The 12,271-nt window shown below is 37.1% G+C and overlaps 1 protein-coding gene across 2 annotated transcripts in view; it reads left to right on the forward strand.

The window, feature by feature from the left end:
• The first annotated feature begins 3,587 nt into the window (after nt 1–3,587).
• Nucleotides 3,588–12,271, forward strand: part of LOC123769751 (E3 ubiquitin-protein ligase RNF216) — a 30,695-nt gene continuing 22,011 nt past the window's right edge. For both annotated transcript variants that reach the window (XM_045760989.2, XM_069301453.1), the window contains exons 1-3: nt 3,588–3,681; nt 6,504–7,088; nt 9,773–9,956. In XM_045760989.2, coding sequence (XP_045616945.2) covers nt 6,505–7,088; nt 9,773–9,956 — 768 coding nt within the window. In that variant the 5' untranslated portion in view covers nt 3,588–3,681; nt 6,504. The remainder of the gene's footprint in view (nt 3,682–6,503; nt 7,089–9,772; nt 9,957–12,271) is intronic.

Here is a 12,271-nt window from a genome sequence, read left to right on the forward strand (position 1 = left end):
ATTTATTTGCATAGTGTGTTTACATAGATTTAGTTTGACTCTGGGGATATCAAAGAGATATTTATTTCTGGTGTAGTGATTATGGGTTCTATTACATCTGTCCAGGAAGAGTTTCAAATCAGGGTTTGCAGCTAGGAACAAGGTTTTGTACACGTAAAAGAATCATTAATCTTACCCTTTCGGTCATATTCAAATACATATGTCTACAAGAAAGAATGCTACCAAAATATAAATTATATATATATATATATATATATATATATATATATATATATATATATATATATATATATATGTGTGCATGCTTCCTGTCCTCCAACAAAATTAAATAAATTATTATTATTATTCTCTGTCCTCTGTACACGTTCTAGTTAATTTATGTTCATTCTATAGACCAGAACTAATTTGCATAGTCTGAGGCCTAACAAGGGCAAGACATAACTAAAGCATAATACTGGAAGTCCTGTTACTAACTTTTCCAGAAACTCTACCCCGTATGGGCCAATAGGTCTATAAGCCCTTGAAATTTATGTTCATGTTCTAATGAATTAAAAAAGTTCACTTATGGATGTCAACCAACAAGCTCACACTAAACATAGAAAAGACCAACTACATCCTATTTGGAAGCAAATTAACAAATGCAATTCAGCTTCAGATAGACAATGTTAACATCAGCAATAAAAATGATGGGAAGTTCCTTGGCCTATACCTAGACAAGAGACAACTTCAGCACCCACATACAACACATAACCAAGAAAGTCTCAAAGACGATTGGTATACTCTCTAAAATCAGATATTATGTTCCAAACTCTTGATCTCCTCTCATTATACTTTTAGCTAATCTATCCCTATCTTACAAATGGTATCTGTGCTTGAGGTTCAACCTCTGCAAACTACCTCAAGCCCATTATCACCTAGCAAAAATCTGCTATCAGAACAATAATAAACTCTCCTTTCAGGCAACACACAGCCCCCTGTTTAAATCCCCAAACATGCTAAACATTAACTCACTCCACACATTCTCTAGTGCCATTTACATTTACAAAACCCTGTTCTTAAATACAAAAACCATGTTCTGAAACTCTTCCTGGACACATGTAATAGAACCCGTAATCACCACACCAAAAATAAATATATCTTTGATATCCCCAGAGTCAAATTTAATCTGTGCAAACGCTCTATACAAATAAAGGGATCTAGTCTATGGAACTCACTCCCTAGCGAATTGAAAAGCTGTAAAACTTTTGCCTTATTCAAAAATAAAACCAAAAAGTACCTAATTTCATCTTCACAGTTTCCTTCCTTGTGCTTTAAACTCGCACTGTATCTAGTGCTACCCAACCCAGCAATATATATACCTAAGCCATACAACTTTACCATTTTAATCTTCTCTATCATCTATTATTCTCTATCAAATAAATAAATAAATAAATAAATAAATAAATAAATGTGCACGCGTGAGAGTAGAACAGAAAATCTTTGACAAGTTACGCCCGAAATTGATTCATTTTTTGAAATGGCTTCGCTGAATTGAAGAAAACGAATAACATATCACACATACTGGATTGATTTTAAATATTAAATTTTAAATAATTTATTTATATTTATTTAAGGGTTTATTGATATATACAAGAGTTTTTACATTGTTGTAAAGCCACTAGCACGCGTAGCGTTTCGGGCTACGAAACCTAATTTAACTGGGCCTAATTTTCCACGGAATTCGACCCGCCAAATCGTTTAACAATCAGGTGCCCATTCACTGCTGGATGAACAGAGGCTACAGTTAAGGATTGGCGCCCGGTCAATCCTCCCCGGCCAGGATACGAACCCAATCCAAAGGGCTCGCGAAACGCCAGGCGAGTGCCTTGCCACTGCGCCATGGGGACTGCATTCTGATTCATTTTGTCGGGGGACAGGCAACCAGTTCATATATACATGTTATATCGAGAGCCTCCCAGAGGTCGAACTAAAACAGGTGCATTATATGATAGAAAACGCGCACAACCATTTCTTTTCCGGAAGATTGTAACTTGCTTAGCTAAATGAATTGTGGGGTTCAGTCCCCGAGCCCATTATGTGCCTCTGTAACCCTTTCCACTACCGCCCACAAGATGGGTATGGGGTGCATAATAAATAAACTAAACTAAAAACTAAACTTTGCCGGCCGGAAATCGAACCAGGGATTCTCGACTATGTGTAGAGAACGAAACCAAGTGAACTATATTAGGCCTAAGACAGCGTATATATTATGTCTAAGAATGCTTAGACAGCATATTATTTTTATCGTCTTTTCATGATGTTAAAATAGTCAATATTAATGGTTCTAATTTGTAATGGTGGCTACGTTTAAGAATTATGGAATCTTTGTATATTAAAGAACTTCGGCCTACATTAAATAAAACTATCTTGTCTGGGCAACTTTATGCAGTGTTGATATAAGCCAACTATCTTTAATTTCTCTTGTTACCAAGTTTTTTTTTATTATTTATTGTTTTATAAGTATTCTTTTGTGTTAAGCTTTGCAATATTAGAAGTTGAACCGTTAAATGTTGGGTTTCATTCTATATATAATTTATTTTCAGCTATTATGTATAAAATTTCCAATATCGCTGTGTTTTTGCTTGTATTTTTTGTATAAGTAGAATAATTACAACTGTTGTCATATATACAACTTAATGATTTATGCATCCCTTAAATAAAGTTCAGTCGTTTCTTTATTTTATTTTTTATTTATTTATTTATATACAAGAAGGTACATTGGGTTAGAGAGAATACATAGCATAGTATTTACAATCTTGTAAAGCCACTAGTACGCGCAGCGTTTCGGGCAGGTCCTTAATCTAACAGATAATTTTAAGTAGGTAAATTCTAGCAGAATTAACAAAAAGGTTAACACATACATTGCAAGAACAAAAATGAGATGAGAGAGAATAGTAAGTATATTAAAGCACATTGGTATACTAAAGCTAGTATATTCGATCGTGTAATCGAATGTCAATATGCATTATCTTGTAAGTTTGGAAAAATATAAATTGATTTCTAACAGATTTTTAGTCATGTGTTTTTAATAAAAAAAAATATTTTTGCTAGACTAATTTTAATGAACAAATCTTCATATCTCAGAAATGTTTCCCACGGCATTAGTCATCCTTTTTATTTTTAAATCAAGATTTTCAAGAGTAAATGAATGAGTAAATTTTGACTATATAACTATTCTACCTTATTTTAATAATAATATAATAATCTTTATTCAGGTTAAAGTACGTACATTCAAGGTGAGTTACAAACAGAATGTTGGATTTCTAGACATGAGTTAGTACATACTATACCTAAAGCCACTAATACGCACAGCGTTTCGGCCAAGTTTATAATTGTACAGGTTTTTTGTGAATCTTGTTGAATGATATAATTTAGCTCTGAGAAAATCAGTAGGAACCGTAATAAGGATTCGAACCTATGCTCTGGGTACTCCCAAGCACATTGATAAATCACGTTAATGTGATTTTTCTGTGCACTGCACAATCTAATAAACGACCCAGGTTCGGGAAACTTGATAAGATAATATGGTATTTGAACTCGCGCTATCAGTGAGGATAACGCGAGCACTGTGCAGTGTTCCACAGCTGGGGGTGTGTAGTGTGTCAGGAAGTGGTGCTGCGGCTGCTACATCCGACCATTTAGGTATTATTTTTTATTATTATTATTTTCTACCACAAACGTGGCCACACATTTACAATGCTAACCAGCATACATACATTTTCTTCTATCCTCCATGTGTTGGTCGTTGGAATTTTGCTGTGTAAGGATAAGTTCGTCTCTCGCACACTAGTGGTCTAAGTTCCTTTTAAGTAAATTATTTTTTATCTGAACTTCCTGTTTACACCAAACTCCGTCGGGTCAAATAGGTCATGACCTGTCATGATCCAATGATCTCGCTTCTAATGTGATCTATTTCGAAAGCAGAATCCACCTTGTTTTCTAAATCTATCCCTCGGTTTTCCACTGCTGACTCCAAGTTACATTCTGCAGAACTGTTGCATGTGCATTTTACCTTTGCTTACCGGCTAGTGATAGGAAAGCCGTGTTTGTAATTGGTTGCCTAAACAAAGTGTTAAGACAGGATGGTCGACAAGGAGCCGTGTGATGGGTCAGTGAGGCGCCTGGCTGTCTCCCCGATGCGATATTAGCTTATTATAAATAAATAAATTATAAATAATAAATTTTTTATTCGGGTAAGGTACATACATACAAGGTAAGATACAAAAGTTGATGGATTATGCTTAGATTATGATGGATTATGGATTATTAGATGGATTATGGGAGTTGCTTAGACGACATCAACTGTAAAGTAACGAACGCTCCCTGTCTATTAGACAAAATTTTTGTAAATAAACGTTGATTAGTTTACATGTGTATTTACGGTTCGCTTCACTACACGTTCAAGTGAAGGGAAGGAGCGAGCTTTGGCCATGTGTGGGGGCCAACTCATTTGCTCCTCTGGTGCCGTCTAAACGTGTTCCTCACCGACTTAGGAACACACGTCAAGCAATACAAGGTACATTAATCTGAGGAATTGCGATGGTAGTCATGGTAGTGGTGTTAATGCACACGTAACTTCAGCAGAACTGTGAACATTCAACATTACATTAAGTCATGGAAGCGTCGGCACCAACTTCTCCAGTAATTTTTCACCCAGCTGAGGAACCAATACAAAAACGGTATAAAAGAGCAGTAATTTTTGCATATTTTCCAATTCAAAAATAGTGCGGGAAATAAATTAAAAAAAAAATCACTTAAAGCTAGGCTTTTGAAATGGATGAAAAATTGGCAGATGGAGTTTAATGCCGAATACTGTAGATCTGAGGCTGTAAGAAATGATAGGTATCAGGTTTTATGATGTTGATATTGCGAAATATGAATAAGAAACGGATCTGGGAGTCATAATTAGTAAGGGTCTAAACAAAAAAAATAGATTAATAAGTGTTCGTAATAATGTAAATAGAATACTGGGATTTATTTCTAGCAGCATTAACACTAAGTTATTCTAAAGCTTAATCTGTATAGAATGGATATAAATTCACTTGAATAAATTCAGTGAAAGTTAACCACATGAATTATAAATTTTTCACGAGTTAGTTTAGTTCGTTTATTATGCACCCCATACCCATCTTGTGAGTGGTAGTGAAAAGGGTTACAGAGGCACATAATGGGCTCAGGGACTGAACCCCATAATTCATTTAGCTAAGAAAGTTACAATTTGATGAGCTAGTTACAAAATTAACACACATCGTCACATCATCAATGGGCTCGAGATCGACCACAAGTACAGTTTCTAAATTTAGAGAAAAGCTTAAGCAGGCGATGAGTCACAATAACGTGGCTAAAGTACCGGCCCTCTAGTGTGTCGTCCCTTCACCTTCTAGTGTGTGGTCTGGTCAACAAAGAGAAGCTGAATTCATACTCTCTAGGACGGCTAGAGGGAGCCACCACTTAAGTATATTAAGACATAAAAGGGTATAACAAAGGAGACAGTAATAAGGTGTTAAATATATCTGCACAAAATATAACCGGAAACAATGGATATATATTGAATGTTTCAATTCAGGAAAGACCTGGGTAAATACTGGTTTGGAAAGAGGGTGGTTGATCTATGGGACAAATTACCGGGTAACGTAATAGACATGGGATCACGTGATTGTTTCAAGCATAGGTTACACGTGTATAAAAGTTTTAAATATAAATAGGAGCTGCTTCGTATAGACCAAAAGCCTTTTGCAGTTTCCTTTAATTCATATGAAATGAATGAAAGCTTCCCCAATCTCCCTTCGTGGGAGAGGTTCCAAATGCCGGCTATCAACTTGGTCATCCTTATCTAAACTTTCAATGAAATTTCTCAATTCGATAATGTGCCCAAAACTGCACCGCATAGATTTAAATGATAATATTAGAGAATCTATTTCTAACTAAGAAATATGAACCCCCAATATTCCATTTGCCTACTGCGTAAATTTAAACATTGTTTATTTTGTCTGAGCCTTCTACTAATCCTGACTCTCGGATACCTTTCATAATATGATCTGGCAATGTAAATTCATGATTTACGGACTAATTTAATTTCCAAGACAGAAAACTATCACACTTATCGACAAAGAAATACATCCGACACTATCGCCCTTTGCGACACTACATCTTAGTCTTGATGAAGTGTTTGTGAATGTGTGTTTATAACACTTCCTGGAAATCTAGGTCAGGGGAAGTTACTCCCAACCTTGAAAAACTGAAATGCTCCACAACTTGTGTCAATCAACTAAACTTTATTTCACAACGTTAATTGTGACAGGTTGCTGGGCTCCCCGTACACTCCAGATGCTGGGCAGGAACCAAGACTGTAGTGTACATTTCCACCTTTACTTTAGAATAGTTTCTATTATAGTGAGATCATAAGAGTTCCGTTATGTTGGACTGGTTAATGGAGATAAACATCTCTCATTTGATCTTTCCAGGATGAGCGACAGTAGTGTAAAATGGGTGGAGGAGAAGGTAGAGTTCATCAGTGCCATAGTGCCGGGGGTAGATGAAGTCATCCTCCGAGAACAGCTGAAGGTATTAAAGGATGAAGATGAGGTGGCGGACCTCATGTCGAGCCTCCTTGAGCACCTGGATAACAGTAATTATGAGGAAGGTAACCTAAGATCAGTGGAAGGGCATGCCGAGTCCCCAAGAGGAGCAGCGGGGACCACAGAGGACAATGAGCATTTAGCAAAGGTCAGCGAAGCCAGCGAACGAGAACTATCAGGTGCTGAACGCCTGGTGATGTCACCAGAAGAACGCTCTAGTCCAGTAACAGATCCAATGACTTTTGATAGAGTGTTCCTGACACAAGCAGACTGGACAGAAGACAATGCGGCAGCTGCAGGAGACGAGTCCAGAGCAGCAGGAGGAAGCCAAGTGGAAGACGACCATCAGATGGCCTTGTCTCTGGCCGGAGAATACACTCTGGCAGAAGCACTGGAACACAAATTAGCTGCCCGGCACGCGGAGCTCATAAGTCTGTTTCCTGATGCCCAGCCTGATTACCTGAGGGAAAGGTAAGCTGTATAAAGTTTCATCTAGTGAAGCTCGGCTCTCAGTTGGAGAAGTTAAGATTCAGTATAGACCTGGGTAAATACTGGTTTGGAAACGGGATTGTTTATGAAACAAATTATCGAGTAACATAATAGACGTGGGATCGATGGATTGTTTCAAGCAAAGGATAGACGTGAATTTTGGTGGATATAAATGCGAGCTGCTTCATATGACTAATATGCCTCCTACTGTTTCCTTTATGTAATGTTTATATGAACTAAAATTCCTCCTACTTGTGTAAGGGGGCAGTAGAGCACCATCTTTTCTTACAGAAAACAAGAATTAAGAGTACCACAGCCTGCCTGGTGGATCTCATTAAGCGGGACCCATTTAAATCCATCATTGGTACATCTCAGCCATGTACCAACTCCACTCATCCACAACCCTATCCCCAAACCAGTTCTTCCCTATATGGAAGGACCAATATTTCCCAGCCTGTGCCCATTGTTGCAGGTTCTTTTGTGACAGTTTCAGGGACACTGTTTGTCCCTAACGGACTGGAAAACCTTTACTACATCACACACAGAGATCACACTAACGTGATGCATCAAATGAACAAATCCACAAGGGCCATGACGAGGATTAACCCTGTCGTAGCTCAGTCGATTAAGGCAGTGTCTGGGATGCTCCCGGACGCAGGTTCGAATCCTCGTCACGGCCCTTGTGGATTTGTTCCTTTACTACATCCCCCTCGGAACGTGTCTTCTTAGAGAGAACAGAAGGGTGACTTGACTTGTGCTTGCTGAAGTTTCTCACTGTAAATTCCAGCACCCTGATTGCTATTTTTCCTGCGACAGTGCATGTGTGTGTGTGCCTCAGGTCGCTGCTAACCGCGACTCGCAAGTTGATCCCACAATAATACCATAATGGTATATGTATATATAGCAACGCTCCCTTAATTAAGTTAAGCAATTTGCTTGGCTCAACTTGATAATGGTCGAGGACGGACCGAAACGTTTTCAATTTTTTTCTTTTCAGATTGGTGGGATGTGTGCAACCCAGTTGTGTTAGACATTGAAGTTTAGTTTAGGTAATTTATTATGCACCCTATATGAATCCTGAGTGTGGTAGTAGACCCCATACCCATCCTGAGAGCGGTAGTGGACCCCATACCCATCCTGAACGAGATTGCAGACCCCATACCCATCCTGAGAGCGGTAGTGGACCCCATACCCATCCTGAACGAGATTGCAGACCCCATACCCATCCTGAGAGCGGTAGTGGACCCCATACCCATCCTGAACGGGGTTGTAGACCCCATACTCATCCTGAGTGCGGTAGTGGAAAAATTATGTAGATGGACATAATGGGCTCAGGAAATGAACCTCAAAATTAATTTAGCTAAGCAGGCTCCAGTTTAATGCACATATCAGCAATGTGTTCGAGAACGACCACAACTGGTCTCTAAGCTAAGCAACTTACCTAAACTTACCAGAGTGCCACACCCTAGAGGCTTATGTGTGGTGAACTTATATACACTATATACACTTCCCATTCAGTGGGCGGCTGTGGGTGCAGTCACCCGCATTTACTATCTACACTTAACAAATTGTATGTATGAAAACCAAAAATGTATTTGCTTTCGGTTAGGCGAGAAATATGCTGCAACCTTCACATTTAACAATTTATATACTAGGGCATGTTAAGGGTGACATGATGGAAGATAACCAAATATCATGATAGTCGTGAGATCACCAAATTGTATCAAGCACAGGGTAGATAGGAGCTCACCCAGTTGTGCTTGTGGGGGTTGAGTTGAGGCTCTTTGGTCCCGCCTCTCAACCCTCAATTTACTAGTGTACAGGTTCCTGAGCTTCTCGAGCTCTATCATATCTACATTTGAAACTGTGTATGGAGTCAGCCTCCACCAAATCACTTCTCATTCCATTTACTAACTACTCTGACACTGAAAAAGTTCTTTCTAACGTCCCTGTGGCTCATTTGGGTACTCAGCTTCCATATGTGTCCCCTGTTCGTGTACCACCTATGTTAAATAATTCATCCTTATCTATCCTGGCAAAGCACTCGAGAATTTAGTATGTGATGATCATGTCTTCCCGAGCTCTTCTGTCTTCCAGCGAGGTTCAATTCACGTAGCCTTCCCTCGTAACTCATGCCTCTTATTTCTGAGAGTGGTCTACTGGCATACCTCTGAACTTTCTCTGGCTTCATCTTGTACTTGACAAGATACGGGCTCCATGCTGGGGTCGCATACTCCACGATTGGTCTTACGTGTAAGTGATATACAAGGTTCTGAATACCTTACACAGGTTTCTGAAGGCAGTTCTGATGTTAGCCAAACTTGCAACCGCCGCTGTTATTCTTTTGATGTGAGCTTCAGGAGACAGGTTCGGCGTGATATCAGCATCTTTCTCTCTGTCCGTTTCATGAAGAACTTCATCTCCCATTCGGTATCCTGTGTCTGGCCCCCTGTTCTTTATACCTAGTTGCATCACCTAACATTTACTTAGGTTGAACTATAGTAGCCATTTATTGGACCATTCCTTCAGTTTGTCTAGGTTATCTTGTAGCCCTTGTATATGAGCGAGTTTGATTGCATATAAATAGGAGCTGCCTCGTATGGGCCAATAGGCCTTTTACAGTTTCCTGAATTCTTATGTTTTAATTTCGATTTATTGAATTGAAGGTGTGAGGAACTCGCAGATGAGGGAACAGACTTCACGAAACTGGTAGAAGAGCTTATGGAGATGAAAAAGAATCCAAGAATGAGGGGAAACTTCGACATGGAAAAGGAAGCTACCAAGAAAACGTACAAGGAGCATGTAATTATGGAACAGCAAATTCAGGAAACTCTTTTCGACTTACAAGAGGTTTGTTTTTTTTTGTATATAAACAATTTAGACACGGGAATGGACATCAAAATTTACAAATTTGCAGACACAAAAATATAACAGGAAATAAATTCGGAAACAGTACTTAAAATCGATAGAGACGATTTAGTCATTTAAAATGGTCGAAAGGTTCGTAGAAGTTCAATGGTTAAATAATATTGGGGTCCAGAGCATAGGTAATGATACAGCTCCTCCTCTCGAGTTGTCACAAAAATGATGTACTGTACTGACCTGACCTGACCTGACCTGACCTGTCCTGTCCTGTCCTGGCCCGACCTGACCTGACCTGACCTGACCTGACCTGACCTGTCCTGTCCTGTCCTGGCCCGACCTGACCTGACCTCTGGGCCCGTGAATAGAAAACATAACAGCGCGTCAACTTCGCGAGCTGCTATGATTTATTGCACATCATATTTTGACGTTTGGGGATTTTTACATCAAAATACGGTTCGAGAGAAAGTCTATATTATATATATATATATATATATATATATATATATATATATATATATATATATATATATATATATGTATATATATATGCGGAAAATCCACAGAGAAATATGAAATGATCAGTGTTTTGTGATCGTCAATTGCATATATATATATATATATATATATATATATATATATATATATATATATATATATATATGTCGTACCTAGTAGCCAGAACGCACTTCTCTGCCTACTATTCAAGGCCCGATTTGCCTAATAAGCCAAGTTTTCATGAATTAATTGTTTTTCGACTACCTAACCTACCTAACCTAACCTAACTTTTTCGGCTACCTAACCTAACCTATAAAGATAGGTTAGGTTAGGTAGGGTTGGTTAAGTTCGGTCATATACCTACGTTAATTTTAACTCCAATAAAATAAAATTGACCTCATACATAATAAAATGGGTAGCTTTATCATTTCAGAAGAAAAAAATGAATATATTAATTCAGGAAAACTTGGCTTATTAAGCAAATCGGGCCTTGCATAGTAGGCCGAGAAGTGCGTTCTGGCTACACTAGGTACGACATTATTTATTTATTATATATATATATATATATATATATATATATATATATATATATATATGTCGTACCTAGTAGCCAGAACTCACTTCTCAGCCTACTATGCAAGGCCCGATTTGCCTAATAAGCCAAGTTTTCATGAATTAATATATTTTATATAATTTTTTTCTTATGAAATGATAAAGCTACCCATTTCATTATGTATGAGGTCAATTTTTTTTATTGGAGTTAAAATTAACGTAGATATATGACCGAACCTAACCAACCCTACCTAACCTAATCTAACCTATCTTTATAGGTAAGGTTAGGTTAGGTAGCCAAAAAAAGCTAGGTTAGGTTAGGTTAGGTAGGTTAGGTAGACGAAAAAACATTAATTCATGAAAACTTGGCTTATTAGGCAAATCGGGCCTTGCATAGTAGGCTGAGAAGTGAGTTCTGGCTACTAGGTACGACATATATATATATATATATATATATATATATATATATGTCGTACCTAGTAGCCAGAACGCACTTCTCAGCCTACTATGCAAGGCCCAATTTGCCTAATAAGCCAGGTTTTCATGAATTAATTGTTTTTCGACTACCTAACCTACCTAACCTAACCTAACCTAGCTTTTTCGGCTACCTAACCTAACCTAACCTATAAAGATAGGTTAGGTTAGGTTAGGTAGGGTTGGTTAGGTTCGGTCATATATCTACGTTAATTTTAACTCCAATAAAAAAAATTGACCTCATACATAATGAAATGGGTAGCTTTATCATTTCATAAGAAAAAAATTTGAGAAAATATAATAATTCAGGAAAACTTGGCTTATTAGGCAAATCGGGCCTTGCATTGTAGGCTGAGAAGTGCGTTCTGGCTACTAGGTACGACATATATATATATATATATATATATATATATATATATATATATATATATATATATATATATATATATATATACGCTACGCGTACTAGTGGCTGTACAAGAATGTAACCACTCTTGTATATATCTCAAAAAAAACAAAAAAAAAAAAATTATAATATATATATATATATATATATATATATATATATATATATATATATATATACATATATATATATATATACATATATATATATATATATATATACATATATATATATATATACATATATATATATATACATATATACATATATATACATATATATATATATACATATATACATATATATATATATATATATATATATATATATATATATATATATATATATATATATATATATATACATATATATA

Source organism: Procambarus clarkii, chromosome 45 (genome assembly GCF_040958095.1).
Source record: "Procambarus clarkii isolate CNS0578487 chromosome 45, FALCON_Pclarkii_2.0, whole genome shotgun sequence".
NCBI classification, from domain to species: Eukaryota; Metazoa; Arthropoda; class Malacostraca; order Decapoda; family Cambaridae; genus Procambarus; species Procambarus clarkii.